The sequence below is a fragment of the Armigeres subalbatus genome, chromosome 3 (assembly GCF_024139115.2).
Source record: "Armigeres subalbatus isolate Guangzhou_Male chromosome 3, GZ_Asu_2, whole genome shotgun sequence".
In the NCBI taxonomy this organism is placed as follows: Eukaryota; Metazoa; Arthropoda; class Insecta; order Diptera; family Culicidae; genus Armigeres; species Armigeres subalbatus.
Window position 1 is genome coordinate 301,270,157 of NC_085141.1, and position 16,439 is coordinate 301,286,595.

General features: G+C 38.5%; 1 protein-coding gene across 11 annotated transcripts in view; it reads left to right on the top strand.

Annotated features, from left to right (window-relative positions):
• LOC134224978 (solute carrier family 12 member 7) overlaps window positions 1-16,439 on the top strand; it is an 848,828-nt gene that overhangs the window by 751,355 nt on the left and 81,034 nt on the right. For all 11 annotated transcript variants that reach the window (XM_062704686.1, XM_062704688.1, XM_062704687.1 and 8 more), the window contains 5 exons: window positions 1,082-1,238; window positions 1,470-1,862; window positions 12,585-12,704; window positions 13,319-13,681; window positions 13,782-13,971. In XM_062704686.1, coding sequence (XP_062560670.1) covers window positions 1,082-1,238; window positions 1,470-1,862; window positions 12,585-12,704; window positions 13,319-13,681; window positions 13,782-13,971 — 1,223 coding nt within the window. The remainder of the gene's footprint in view (window positions 1-1,081; window positions 1,239-1,469; window positions 1,863-12,584; window positions 12,705-13,318; window positions 13,682-13,781; window positions 13,972-16,439) is intronic.

Genomic DNA, 16,439 nt, shown 5'->3' on the forward strand with positions numbered 1-16,439 from the left:
TTCGAAGTTCGCTTATATATGTCAATTATGAAAATTTTAATTTTATTAATTATCATTATCTCAATATATTTCAACTTATCCAATCAATTATGCTCGGTATACGATAATATTAACAATAGCAACGCGAAATACAAAGATACCTACCATGTAATTATATACAACTACTAGTCGACCCGGCAGACGTTGTCCTGCATAGTAGGCTAAAATGCGCGTTCTGAGCTGCCCATGCGAAATATCTTAATTTTAGGTTTTTATCATTTCTCCACCCTTAATCGTGATTTTCGCATGAGAAAATATCATATAAACCCGTCGGAAACAATAACGGACATATTTGCTGAAGGAATGGAGAAAATCTATCCAGCCGTTTTCGAGTTATGCGGATACGAACACAGACCATTTCATTTTTATATATAAGAAGAAGAAGATAAAAACTTGAACCGAACATTTGACTGTTAACATGGATTATGTTTCATTATTATCGGCTCTTCCAATCTTTTAAAGCAGCTAAAACGTTGTTACGTCTATTTTCCGACGTTTCGGTGTACATTTCACCTTCTTCAGGGATTTAGAGGACACGTTTTGTCTAAATCTCTGAAAAAAGACGCAACAACATTTTATCTGCTTTATAAAACTGAAAGCGCCAATAATAGTCAAACAAAATTGAGCACAACAGTCGAAAGCATATTATCAAATCTAAAAAGAATTATATTTTCAATTCATCGATTTACTATCACTGCAAGGTATTAGCGTCTTTATAAAATGTGTGAATCATTTTAGGTCATGATCAACACTAGACTTTTGGTTTATCTTTAGTCGACCTATTTCCTTATTAGTTTGCACTGCAATGAAATGTTGACATAACAAATATGAATATAGTTAACATAAATATCTAAAATGTTGTCACATATGAATAAATCACTAAACTAACTCAGGCAACATTCTTGTCTTTGATTACATTTTTATGACGCCCATGATATTGACCAAATGTTCAGTGCAGAATAAAATTTGAATAGCACCATTTTCCCCAACAATATTTGTCACTAATAGTTCCATTCATGTACGCGTATTTTCCCACCGCCAGGTATCATGGCCGGGTCCAATCGGTCCGGTGATTTGGCCGACGCACAAAAGAGTATTCCCATCGGTACCATAGGCGCCATCCTAACCACCTCGACCGTGTATCTATCGTGTGTGATGCTGTTTGCCGGCACGGTCGACAATTTGCTACTGCGTGATAAGTGAGTATCGTCCACGACCTGCAACACCCAACTAAAGCTCGTGTGTACCCTAACGTTGTTTGGGTTTATGCACATTCGGGTCCATATTGAGAGAACAAAAGTAATATGTGTAAAAACACCGCTATAAATAACTTCTGTAGGATCGGAATTTGCATAGAAGTGCAGTTTATGTTTCTCTCTACAAAGTCATCTGTCGTTCTAATTTACGTTTTACTCACTCCCATCCAACAGATTCGGTCAATCGATAGGAGGGAAACTAGTGGTAGCGAACATGGCCTGGCCCAACCAGTGGGTCATTCTGATTGGATCGTTCCTGTCGACGCTCGGTGCCGGTCTGCAAAGCTTGACGGGTGCCCCCCGTCTGCTGCAAGCCATCGCCCGGGACGGTATCATTCCCTTCCTGGAACCGTTTGCCGTGTCATCGAAGCGTGGTGAACCAACCCGTGCGCTCATCCTCACACTACTCATCTGCCAAAGTGGTATCCTGCTAGGAAACGTCGATCTGCTGGCACCGCTGCTGTCCATGTTCTTCCTGATGTGCTACGGGTTCGTGAATTTGGCTTGTGCCGTCCAAACGTTGCTGCGAACGCCCAACTGGCGTCCACGCTTCAAGTTCTACCATTGGTGAGTAACAAATAAGGGCAGACAGCCGGGGCTTTGGCACACATTCTATGCTCAGTTTTTGCGAAATTGAGTTCTCTGTCTATATACAAGTTTCTTGTGCCAAATCAGTTGTTTTACTGCGTGCATCTAACGAAGTTATTACAAAGGAAACTCCTGCTTTTTTATCTGCTTTTATATTTCCTTACGAGTGACTACCACCGACCCCTGGAAGACGACTTTTACACTGCTGGCCCCTACATATTTTATCAATACATGATCCAAGACCTTCGGCTTTATTTCTATCCGATGGAAGACTGAAGTGTCCGAGACGAAAATTATAAATCCGGAATTTGAAAAAATTACCAACTACACAAAATCTGCGATATACATATAACTAAGTTGCCTTCATTGAGAGAAGCACTTTTTTATTATTATTTTTCTCAGCTAATAATATGAGGATACCGCCAAAAAAAACTTCCCCAGTAACATTTTGGTGTTATGCTGGTTTTATAGAAGTTATGAAGAGCAACTTATGGTTTTGAAAACCGTTACAAAACTAATCCTGATGTTATCCAAGCTTGTCTCTAGATTGTTGCATATTTACTATAGATAGTGGAATATATAGATGAGCGAAGATAAATCCTCTGTCTCCAAACGAACTGTCAAACGTGTCTCCAAACGAGCATGACGTCACGATTTCAATGGAAACGTTAAGGGCTGTGACGTCATATGCGCGTGTGCACGGGCAAAAAAATCGACTCAGCCATGCTTTCGCTCATCTATAGATTCTACTATCTATAATATTTACCGGTGGTAGCTTCTTCAAAACGTAAGCCAACATATTGACCGATGGACAATTGCATAATTCAATCACTCCACGAGCGCATATTGTTCGTTGAGTGTTTACAACTTTTACTTTGTTTTTTTTTTCAACTTCGTTTATGACGCCAATCGCACTTTCAGCCAAGGGTTTATTCACAAAACTTGATGATTTTAGACCCCCATCCTCCTCATAACAATGTTTGTATGGAAGGTTTAGTTTTTTATAACGTTATAACACTCAGCCTGACCCCTCTTTTCCCCTATAAGCCATTTTATGAGACAGATGCGAACAGCTGATCGAAATTTTGAGTCTTTGAGGTCTTTGTTTTGGTAAATTTGCATGCAAACCATTTCATTTCATTTTCCCAAATGTTCCTTGTAAAATGTAAATATTAGTGTTAGGTCTCCTGTCATTTGAGCTTTCTATGAAATGGCTTATACCGAACAGGTACCGTGCAAATTCAAACTTCGGACGCTTAAGCACTTTTTGCTATAAGATCAGTCTGTTAACACACATTATAAGTCTCACCGTTCTAATTACCATCACAATCATAAAGCATATCGCTAATCTTTGTAAAACGGGATTAACATGTACGAATTATTGTGTAGAATCCTTGCGATTAATAAAAAAGTCCGGCTTCCGTTTTACTCAAACTCCGGACAGCAGCAACATTGGATTCATATTTCGGACACAACATTTCAAACTTCGGACAACAAATTACACAATATTGAGAAGAAATATTGCAAATAATTATCACTAGATAGCTCAGACTGACATTCAATTATTTCGTCACATTGAATTAACATGGATTACTAGAATGAAACTATCGTAAATAAAGCTAAAACTATGAGCACTTTCAATTCAGCTGGATGAAACATTTCAATGACATATTTCTGAAAACCTCCCATACGAATTGAAGTGTCCGAAGTTTGAGTATGTCCGAATCTTGATTATCCACGGTATATAAATCCGCTGGTGGACTTCCTGTCTGTCGTGTCAAGGAGCGATTCAAATATGACGTCCACTCCTTTTTGATATTTCTAGACCCCCCCCCCCTCTTCCCTCGGTCACGCTTTTTTGTATATCTAATATATGCACCCACAAAATCTTAGACCCCTCCCTCCTAAAACCTGTGACATCATTGTTGAACGACCCCCAACGTCCCAGTTGGCGTCGCTGTACCTTATCAACGAATTTTGATACTCCTTTTTCTTCCCTGGATGTTTTAGTGATATTATTGCAAAAGTGCGATTTACAGTTAAATTCTCCAAAATTAGAAGATGAATGTTTTGGGTCCTGTACACCTCCAGTGCAATGAGCCGACTTGAAAGATCTCCATCTTGAGCGATGTCCAGCTATAGCTTTAACCTGTTGCCAGGTTAGATTTCGGACGACTTCTTTTATTTCTTTATTAAGGCTTCGCCGCCTCTGGGTCTGCCTCTTTTGCGAAGTCCTGCTTGGTTCCAGGCTTATGCTTGTTTACAAATTTCGTTTCCGCCCCTACGTAAGGTGTGGCCGACCCAACCCCACTTCCGAACCAAAATTACTGTTGCTAACGGCCTCTAGTGGAAACGACGATAGAGCTCGTTGTTTGCGATCCAGTTATGAGGCCACCAGGCCCGAATTATAGCATAGCATAGCATAGCATAGCATAGCATAGTTACGGTGTACTTCGTAGATTGGACACTAGTGATACTCATGTTTTTCTTTTGAAATCCTTATTCAGATTGCTATCAGAAATCAAGGTGGGTGTGGTCCTTGATTCCAATCTAGGATAAAAATCACAAAAGCATGAGGATTACTACTCCTGGCCACGCCCATCTTCACCGTAACTTGGGAGGGGAGGGAAGTGTTGATGTAGTACTTACTTAACGAGAGGCCCCCGACTCAGCGACACCCTCATAAGTACTACGGAGTTGGATATTGGGGAAGGTATTCGTTGGGTCAGGATTTGCCTGTAGCTGGCAATGTGACCGTGGTAGATCTTACACCGTAACACACCACGCAAAGGTGTCTACCCAACGTTACGGGGGAAGATAGAGCTCGTTGTTTGCGATCCAGTTATGAGGCCACCAGGCCCGAATTATGTACCCAAACTTACTTTTGCATATAAGAATGCCATTTAGCGATTCCGAAGTCGTTTGGGTGCTCCATGGTTATAGGCTGGCATAGCAGCTCGCAGTTTGGCTTGCGGTCAATCGCACCTACTAGAACCCAAGGAACTATATTGTGACTGAATCCAGTCATATACAAGTTACTGGACTCTATGTGCAACATGTGTGCTCCTCGGGAAGCTCGTCAGCGAGGAACAGTAACGATGATAGAATACATTTAAAAAAAAACTCCGATTAATCCACCTAGTGTTGGTGCTTTTCTCGTGCAAAACATACCAAAAAATGTATAAATGGACTCTACAACACTGCCCATAATTCCGTTACCCATAATGCCATTTCCCCCGAAGGTCAGAGCTGGCATTTCCTCACACACTGTGCACAATGAGGAGATTTTAATACACACCACAGAGAGTGACGCTGATACTCAACGTGTAACAAAGTCACACGGTGAGTGAGGACGACGATGAAGAGTGAGAGATTCATGCCGGTGAGAGCTGGGCCAGCACAATATTGTGCCACTTAGTGCAATATTCTTGGAAACGATTTCGTTTTCTATGAAGCTCACTGATTTTTTTTTGAAACACAAACATAATTCGCTTTTGAAAAATAGTTAACTATTGTCTCAGTTAGAAAGGACGAGGTTTTAATAAAGTTTGGAGCTCCATGCTAAATTGGCGAATAAAGATTGAATAAAAAGATTAAGAAGAAGAAGAAGCTAGAAGATGATATTTGAAAGGAATGTCACGGGAAAGCAAACGGTTAAATTTTGAAAACGCTTCTCGAAAGTTCTAGAAGCAATTTAGATAAATGCGGTTAGCAGTACGGAGATAAACTTTCCTTATATTATATAAAAACACATAATTTCTATTTTGAATTTCATTTTGTGATATTGCACTGATGTCTAGAATTTGTGAGAAGAGTTTTATAAATTTCACCGAGTACTTTCCCGTGACATTTTTTTTCTAATATCTATCGGCTTATTTTTCTTCATGCAACCTTTATTCGCGGAAGGGGAATTGAAACTGTTTATTTTTAGCTTGGCGTAAATCATAAATCTTTTCTAAAACTATTTTACACAGAATTGTGCAAAATTAACAGTGTTTTTCAATGAAATTATGTGAAAACTTTCATACGGCCGTGAACATTATTCTGAAGGTTGTAGACAGCAGGAGTACATTGGGCATGATGCTAACATCAAGAACAAATTTTGCACTGAAATGAAATAATGGAACTCTATATAAGTTCAATGTTTTCTGTTTTTATTCCGAATTTAGAACCTTTATATTTTTTAGATTAGATTACCTGACGGAAATTGTATTTAGAAATCGTCTCGTCAGTAACTTATTTTAAAGCAGGTGGGGCGGAATAATGCTGGTAGTACAATTGCTTCTTAATAGTTTGGCCCACAGACATCCCAAAAGCCAGGAAAAACAAAAATATCTCATTACGTATAAATAGTATAAACAGCTACGTTCAACTTTCTTTGACAATGTTTATTTTCATTCTGTATGATTCACCGTTTTGTCAAAACTCATTGAGGAACACATTTCATCATTTATCCTCAACTCTTCGTGTCTGACAAATGCATTCGATGCAGAGTAGAAACACAAAGAGGACTCACTGCGTTGTGGAAGAGAAAGAATGAGCGATAAGCGAAACACACTCTCTGTGGTCTTTTTGAGGAGTGCAAAAGACACGCACATTTCAACTACTCTGAGGAGTATGCCAGCCCTGCCGAAGGCCACTACCCCGAACGCCACGACCTCGAATGAGTCACTACCCAGAATGCAATTACCCCTAATGGGACATTATTTCGAGTTTATACTTCATTTCCATGAAAAAATGTTACTCAATTAAAGTTTATTCAGAATTCATTTGAATGAACAATAGTTTGCCCTTCACCTGGAACTGTTTCAATGCAGTATAGAACTTGCTTCGTAAAATCCCGATCCACTTCGTGTGGAACCCTAAAGGGTAGGGGGAGATTATGCAGCACGTTCTCATGCACAACGCAGGGAGTCGGAGGCATTTGCGGTCCACGTCAGCATGGCTACAAGGGCAACAAGGTTGAAAATGTTCCTTGGTCGCTGTAGTAAAAGCAGTGAGTGAGAATGAGTAAGAGTGAGTGAATGAGAGTGGAGTAAATAAGAGTGAGTGAGTAAATGAATGAGAGTGAGTGAGTAATAAATTGAGTAAGCGAGTAAGAGTGAGTGTGTGAGCGAGTAACAGTTAGTGAGTAAGAGTTACGGTGTAAGAATGAGCATGAAAGATAGAGCGAGTGATTGAGAGTAAATGAGTGAATGAAAGTGGACTAGTGAGTAAGAGTGGGTGAATGAATAAGAGTGGGTGAGTGATTGATAATAAGGAAGGCAGAGAAAGTGAGTGAATAAGGGGGTGTGTGTATGAGATAGAGAAGGAGATCTTGTTTGTCTTCTGGAAGTCGCGCTGACTTAAAAAAGGCATTGTCTCTGTTTGTCTTACATCGGGCAAACGCGTTATTTTTAAAAGGCATAATTTCCTCTGTGTACACAATACTGTGCAAACGCGTCCATTTGAAGAAGGCTCTTTTACTCCATTTCGTAGAAAAGTATCTTGTCAGGCTTTTTTTCAGTGGCAGAATAACAGTTTAAGTTAATTAAACGAAAATTCAAAACTGTTGGTCAAACAGAATCTTTAATGCATTTCTCTAAGTAACTCAATTTTTATTATTTTTGCAAAAACGTTGTCATTTTACGATGCGATTCATCGATATCTGTTGGTAATAAACATAATAATGGAATACTGTTTGTGGAAAATGTTTTCGAGGTAATGGCATTTCAAGGTTAGGGATTTCGGAGTAGTGCCCCCCTCGAGGTAATGGTATTCGGGGTAGTGGGGGGAGCCATATAAATGAGTATGTTCAGCGCGTTTGGGCATAAAAATAGTATTTTGGCCATAACTTCTGATCCCAACGTTCGATCTGGCCGATTTTCAATAGCAAACAATGGGGCAGGATTCCCCGTCGAATGAAACCTAGTCTAGTAGTTCGGACAATGCTATGTTCCAAAAAGTGTGTCATACACTTATATACACACACATACTACAGACATCACCTCAGTTCGTCGAGTTGAGTCGATCGGTATATAGCACTATGGGTATGCGGCCTGCTAAAATACTATAGACGCCATCCATTCGGATAAATTAATTGCACCATCTCTCTCCGACGCGCGCTTGTGATTCGGCTACTGGTGGTAATTTCCTGCCGTCACCAAACGATTATGTTTAGCACTTTGAAGAAAACGCATCTCTGATCAACATTTCATATAAGACACAATTTTATTTCCAATCACTAACAGAAACAAAATCAAAGCAAAAATCTCTCGAGGAAATTTCACTATTCACCGACGACGACACCCACATTGATTAGAATAACTTTTCGTGAGCAACCACTCGCTGACGGCCACCGCCAAGCGATTATGTTGTTAAAAAAGTTCATCTTGGATCAACTTTCTCTTGAGAAAATTGTTTCAGCTCTTTTAGTGGAATGTCTTCACCTGTCATAAGACGAGTTTAGTATAATCATTCTGAACTCGTCTCATGTTCAATGTTAAAAGCAAATACCAAAACTGAAGGTATCAAATTTACTCAAAATATTGTTATTGGAGTTCGTTTTAAAGGACTCAAATATTTGTATGAAAAATTTAAATTGGAATGTCCGCTCTTTAAAAGGTAAGGAAGATGAATTATTCAACTTCCAAACAGTTCACAATGTGCACATTGCCATTATAACTGAAACTTATTTAAAACCTGGACTATCCATTAAAATGATCGTCTTTACAGTGCCTGTGGTGGGGTCGCCATTGTCATTAATAGACGTATCAAACATAAACTATATTCTTCTTTCGAAACTAAAGTTTGGGAGTTTCTGTTGATACAAATTTTGAACAATTCTCTTTCATTGCTGCCTACTTGCCTTTCCAGTGCAATGGGCAGCAGAGGAATTTGCTGAGAGCTGAAATTCTAACTCGCAACAAATCTAAATTTTTCATAATTGATGACTTCAATGCCAAATAATGCTCAAAGCAATCCCAACGGTAAAATTTTGCGGGTATTACATTATTCAATATCCCAATAATCCAATGACCAACTTTTATCTAGTCGAAATCCTTCGATAATTGATTTAGTTTTAACGAACTCATGCTGATTTTGACTCTGATCACCTTGAAACCTTACAAGAAGCCATTTATAATCCAATCTGCTCTACTTTTAATTATCATAGAGCTGATTGGGATTTATATGAAATGTATATCGATAGGATTATTGATGTTGATATTCGGCTCGATACCAAAAGTGATATTGATAATGCTCTCGTAACTTTGACAAATTTAAATGTCGAAGCCAGAGGCATTGCAATTCCTAAATTTGAAATTAAATTCAACTCTATTATTATTAACGACGATCTACAGCTACTTATCTGTCTTAAAAATGTGAGGCGAAAGCAATACCAAAGAACTCGCGATCTCGCTTTAAAAGTTATTAGGTGTGATTTGCAAAGTGAAATTTAAAAAACGTTTCGCTATTCTGAGAAATACCAACTTTGATAACAATGTCCCAAACTTAGATCCCAGTTCGAAACCATTTTGGAAATTAACGAATTCTTTTTTTTTAAGCCTCAAAAGCCAATTCCAGCGCTGAAAGAGGGAAATAAGATTTCATTAAGAAATGGCGAAAAAGGCTTAAAACTTGCTCAGCAGTTTGAGAGTGCCCATAATTTTAGTCTAAGTCTCACTAGTCCTATTGAGATTCGAAGACATTCTCAATCAAGAGAATGTTTTTTACCTTTCGTTTGGAACTAGTTTGGATGAAGCGAGATCTATCACTAACAAAATTAAAAATATGAAAGCCCCCGGTGACGATGGTATTTTCTACATATTTATCTAAAAACTTCCTGAGAGCTCTTTATCCTTTTTGGTTAATTTATTTAACAAATGTTTTCAATTGGCATACTTCCCAGATAAATGGAGAAACGCCAAAGTTGTTCCAATTTTGAAGCCGGACGAAAATCCAGCTGAGGCTTCAAGTTATCGCCCAATCAGTTTGCTTTCTTCAATGAGAAAACTGTTTGAAAAGATTATTTCAAATAGAATGATGGCTCATATGATTGACAATTCTATTTTTGCTGATGAGCAATTTGGTTTTCGCCATGGGCATTCAACCACTCATCAGTTATTAAGAATTTCGAATTTAATTCGACCCAACAAATCTGAGGAATATTCGACTGGAGTTGCTCTTCTTGACATAGAGAAATCATTTGACAGTGTTTGGCATGAAAGTTTGATTGTAAAATTGATGAATTTTAATATTTCTTTGTACATTATTAAACTGATCCAACATTATTAACCAGATCGCTCACTACAGATAAACTATCAGAATTCGAGATCGGATAGATTACCTGTAAGAGCTGGTGTTCCCCATGGTATCATACTGGGGCCCATAGGGGAAGGGGGGGGGGGCAATATGCCCTAGCTAAGCAAACACTGCTCTATTGTCTTATTTGTAACGCTATTCATGGGTATTTTTACATTATGCATCAGTTAAACAAGATAGCTAGTTGATGCCATTCAAAAATTGTCAAAAATCTCAATCATATTGATAATATTCACATTAAAAAAAAGTGGTGATATTTTGTTGCCGGAAAACTCATGAGGCAAAACGCCTTTCAGCTGGCGGCTCCTAGGGAACAAAGTACCACGCGTCGGCGAATCAGCATCCTAGTATGGATAGTCCGTGGAGACGCAAGTACTTTGTAGGTTATTGCCACTAGGGCGTTTTGCCTCGCCAAAATGTTAGATGTTTCTTCAAAATGTGGAAATTTTCGGTTTTTCCGACCTTCCCATGCACTATTTTGAAACTTTCTTCGCCTATCCTACATAATTTTAGATCTAGTTTTGTTACGGACATATTAATGACGGTAAATATGAGGGAAACCACAAAAGGCGTTTTGCATCGGGGGGGGGCGTTTTGGGGCCTCTTCCCCTATTATTATTATTAAAATCTTTATTAAAGAGGTTTTTAGCCCAAGGCTACATCTTCCCCTATTGTATAACATGTTTACTACTGACTTACCTGATTTACCACCAGGGTGTCAAAAATGTTTGTTTGCAATGGCACTGACCTCTCCGCCAAAGGGCGAAGCCTTCGTGTCATTGTAGTAGATTGTGATCAAATTTCCAACACCAGGCACATAGCCGAACTCTCGCAATATTTTTTTTAAACCAACTCTTTCACACGCATTTATTTGTGCAATGCCAGGGAATCAATTTTTCTTCGATGCGCATACGAAACAAGCGACAAAAGAGAACCAACGACAAAGCTTTGTTTTTGTCGGAGATAATAATGACAAAGATCCGAAAAATTTTGTCCGTAACAAAAAACAAAACAATTTTGTTGCCTTTACAGAAAATTTCGGTTTTATGCTATCGTAGTTTCTGCTTTCATGGAAATATTCGAGAATCTAACTGTGATTAGAAAAAAGCGCCGTATTCTCGGAAATATCAGAGCATGCAAGGCAAATGATTCTTGTCATATTATGTTCAGGTTCTGACAAAGACTTGTTGCAAGGTGCGTTTGTCAGTAACAAACACTGTTGATGACAAAAGGTATGTTGTTAGCAGGGTTGCCACATATACAGATTATTCTGTATTTTACAGATTTTTGGGGTAGAGGGATGACCAAGAATCTGCATATACAGATATACAGATTTTTGACAAAATTACAGATTTTACAGATTTCTTGAAGAGTACAGTACTGAAAACTATAATAAAAATTATATAAATAATTTGCTATCAGTGAATACCTGTTTTCAATAATATTTTATGCTTATACAATTAAATTCTTTGACAAACTGATTTTATTACAGACCATTATCATATTAGCAAAATCTTAATTTGAAAAGACAGAACATATTGGCAGTTTATGCAAATCAACGATGAATGAAACCAGATTATGCTCCCGTCGTCGGGGGTAACAGTGGGTCAAATGGGGGTGAGAAAAACAACTTGTGAATGACAGTGAAAAAAAGAATACTGCCACTGCAAACATAACTGATATGAAATTCATATCAATATGGGACAGTTAAGCTTTTATGGGCAGTATATAAGTTATTATAGTAATATATTGATCAGCAGAAATCTGGAAAAAAAATTTCAAAAATTTTCTTTGAAATTCTCTAGCACATATCTTCTTAAACTACATGAACTATCAAAATCTCTTGTAGTCGAAGAGAGTTTTTACAGGAATTACTCCAGAATGAAATATTAGGAACGGCCATAACATGCTTTGAATTTTAGTTGTTTCGGATATTAATATTCTTATGGAAATCCTAGAATCTACAATACTATTCGATTGTGTACGCGCCTTCAAAACTGAACAGACGCCAAACACGTGCAATATATAAAACGAAATCATTTCCCATCGAACAAGTCATATCGTTACGGTGCTATTTTAATTGCAACCGTGACACAACGGAACTTTTTAATACCTTCTGAATGACACTTGACATAATGACGCCCGACATGGTCACGTGGTTACGCGTCCTCCTGATCCACCGTTGCGTTGTTGATTCCCAACAGTTCGCCAGCATCCCATAATCCGTTATCAATCGACCCACGGTGCAACAATTACTACACACATTTTTTTCCTTCTGCTCCTTTTTCATCCGTCGATGCGGCTGCCCCGGACAACGTTATCGGTTTACATCGCTGCTACCTGGGTGTCATCACATGAATCGTCTCATCTTTGACGCCCCACTGATTGCTGCAACAATAGGTCACTCTCGCTGATTGGTCTAACGCTGTGCATGTCGATTATGTTTATGACATCTTGGTACTTTGCCCTGATTGCAATGGTAATGGCGGTGCTCATCTACAAGTACATCGAATACCGAGGGTAAGTACCTTCCAGTCTTGAATTGTATGCTATCCGTGATCCATCAGTATAACAAACATCCCACAATGTTGTAAATGACAGCGCTTGATGGAATGTTTTCTCAATGCAGCTCTACACTTTAACTCTGGAATGGTATCCTCAGAATGAAATTCAGCATCTTTGTTTCACTAAACTAATAATACGTTGTCTACGTATAAGACATCTTGTGGAATCAAATTGTCTGTTTTATTCCGATATGAATTGTAATATTTTCTAATTAATTTTCCCATGCTATTAGTACTTAAAATGCCCATTTAATTATGCATTGTCCGACCTTATATCCAAGGATACCTACCAAGAAGTTCGCTATTAAATTTATTTCATTCTTTCAAATAAATGAGTTCGTATCCAAAGTTATCATCACAGGGTTAACTTTCAAACCAATGTACAACAAATCCCTGCGGTTAACGCCTCAATTGTGTCCAACACAATGGATGCAATTGATGCCCCATGATTAACCGGCGACTACCGATACCATCAATCTGGAACACACACCTGGTAATCCAATGTCCATTTTGTACCTTTCAATTTTTTCCCACTCTGGAACGCTTCTCGCCGTATCGCGCCACCATCAGAGCCGAGAAGGAATGGGGTGACGGTATCCGTGGTATTGCCCTGTCGGCCGCCCGCTACTCGCTGCTCCGGCTAGAGGAAGGCCCACCGCACACCAAGAACTGGCGCCCGCAGATCCTGATGCTGGCCAAGCTGAACGACGATTTCACACCCAAGTATCGCAAGCTGTTCTCGCTGGTTTCCCAGCTGAAAGCCGGCAAAGGTCTGGTGGTGGTCGTTTCGCTGATGAAGGGCGATTTTACCAAACGAGCCGGCGAGGCAGCAGCCGCCAAGCAGAGTCTCCGGAAGCTGATGGAGGACGAACGGGTGAAAGGATTCTGCGACGTGATGGTGGCGTCCAATGTGGCCGATGGGTTGTCCCATGTGTAAGTGTGTTAACTCTGGCCATTCCTATGGATGGGGATGGGGGGGGCGAACCGAAGGATGAAAACATAAATATTCTTTTGCTTCTAATCCGAACGACAGCGTCCAAACCATTGGCCTCGGGGGCATGAAGCCGAACACTGTGATCCTTGGCTGGCCGTACGGATGGCGCCAGAGTGAAGACGATCGCACATGGCATGTGTTCCTGCAGACTGTCCGAAACGTTAGTGCCGCTCGGATGGCTTTGCTGGTGCCGAAGGGAATCAACTTCTTCCCAACGTCGCAGGATAAGGTGAGTTTGATAAAGATAGTGTTTTACGGTTTTATGTATTTGGTTCGAATAGTTCTATTTATGTGGGTATTATGGTGTTATGTAATGCACTCTGCTAGTTCAATTTATGTGGGTAATATATTCTCGAATGACATGTGTTCAGATAAATGATGTAGTTAAAGTGAAATCTCTTAACATTGTAAATCTATTATTTTCTATGCGTCACATTTTTAAACAAATAATTTTAAGAAATTCCATTCAAAAAATAGAAGTTTGGGAATGATAATAATTTGTATTACGTATTTTTTGGACTGTATATAAGTATAATGTAGCTAATGCAATCCTGGGTAGATGGGATATAAACAAAACTGCTATACATTACCAGAGTGTGACCATACTCGGTCTTAGAACTCAAGAGCTCCTAAGGGCTCGCACTTATCCTTTACATCTCCAAATATAAGAGATCTTACCTCTCATCCCCCCACCACTAGAATACTGTGTTCATCGTATGAAAATCAAACGAATGAGACGCTCATGCACATATGCAAATGTCTTTTTTTGCGCAATAACGCATGTTTTCAAAAAGATCCGACTAAATTAGATCTTTGTTATTTTAGGCTTTGGGACAGTTCGTCGAATGACATTTCGTCGAATAACGTTTGGTCGAATGGACATTTGGTCGAATGGATATTTGGATGAATGGACATTTAGTCGAAAGGACATTTAGTCGAATGGAAATTTAGTCGAATGTTGAAAGCGAATTTCAGCCGGTAATAGGTAATTTAGTAAAATGGATAATTCGTCAATTGATTTGGTTAAATTTGAATAAATAATTCACATAGACATGGATGAACTGATTAGAGGAATTTATGGGCGTGATGAATTTCAATCAGCAGCGGAAGAAACAAATACGGGAGCTACTGAGGATTTTTCACCAGAGAAAATGGAAACTTCAGAAGACCCTGATGGACTATAGAAAAATTTAAATCCTACAGAAATAGCAAAATATTAGGTACTGATGGCGAAATACGCTCTATTCTATTTTTTGGCACAAGCTCAAAACCATATCATTGTTATTTTGCCAGTACATTATCGTGGTCGGCTTTGGAGCATTTCGTTCATTGACATTTAGTCAAATGACATTTGGTCAAATGACATTTCGTCGAGAGGACGGTTAGTCAAAGGGACATATGATCGAATGGAAATAGTTTTTTATTCTTTTCATTGATACTCTTTCTTTCACTCAATATTTTACTGCTCATAAACAAATTTACTCGCAACGAAAAATAAGCGCCAGATAATCGCCTTAGGAATACATACCTCCAGAAAAAAGCTGCTTCGATATATTGTTTGAAAAAAATTAGCCGTCATGTGAAGGATTTTGGTGGAGAATGCTTTGATTGCACAATGATATTTATTCTGCGGATAAATTTCACACATTTTTGAGAGCCTTGTTAAATAATTGTCATTTTGTTGCAAGGCACAATATTTATACAATAATTAGTTCAGTATAAAATTCACTTCAAACCATAATTCGTTAATTATTGGCCGAACACTTAATTTCGATCAAATGGTCATATGACCTAATGTCTATCTGACGTAATGTCTTTCCGACCAAATAACATTTGACGAAACATCATTGAACTAAATATCTTTTTAACAAGGAGGCATAGATTCATCGTAGTTGGTTAGAGGGGTTCGTCACAGTCAATATCCACCGTTTTCCTTTGTTTATTCTTTTTATGAGCCCCTTTTTCGAATATGCATTCGAAGGAACGTCATTCGACTAAATGTATCAAGATTATTCATTCGAAAATCTGCTTTCGACCAAATGTTCATTCGACCGAATGTCCTTTCGACCAAACGTCATTCAACCAAATGTACGAAGATTCTTCAACCCAAAATTTGATTTCGACTAAATGTTCATTCGACGTAATGTCCTTTCCACCAAACGTCATTCGACCAAATGGCCTACGTCTCTAGTGGAACAAAAATTTCATTCTCGACTAAATGTCCCTTCGTCCAAATGTCATTCGACTAAATGTCATTCGACGAAATGTCTTTCGACGGAATGGTATAGATTCGTTATTTTATTAACGGTGGGATGAATTTGTTACAGTGAGATGGAGAAAGAAACAGTTTTTTAAAGTAATGAAAGTAATGAAACAGGTTGAGAACATTATTGGCTGGAATAGCTTTAATGAAATTCCTCAAGGGATGTTTTCTTTTGTTTTTCGTCGAACTTGACAGTGTTGGCATTAAACACACACGATACTTTCTATTCCCAAAATTCACAAAATTAAAAACCAACGCAATGTTAATATTTGTAAAATTATTTTTCGTTTTATAAATTGTCATATTTTTGTTCTGACTTTGTTTTGTAATTGTTTTGTTTTATGTACCTACATTATTCTATGATTTTTACACCCGATTATGATATTCAAGTATTCAAATATCATGTAAATGTTGTTTGTTCGAAAATGTAAATA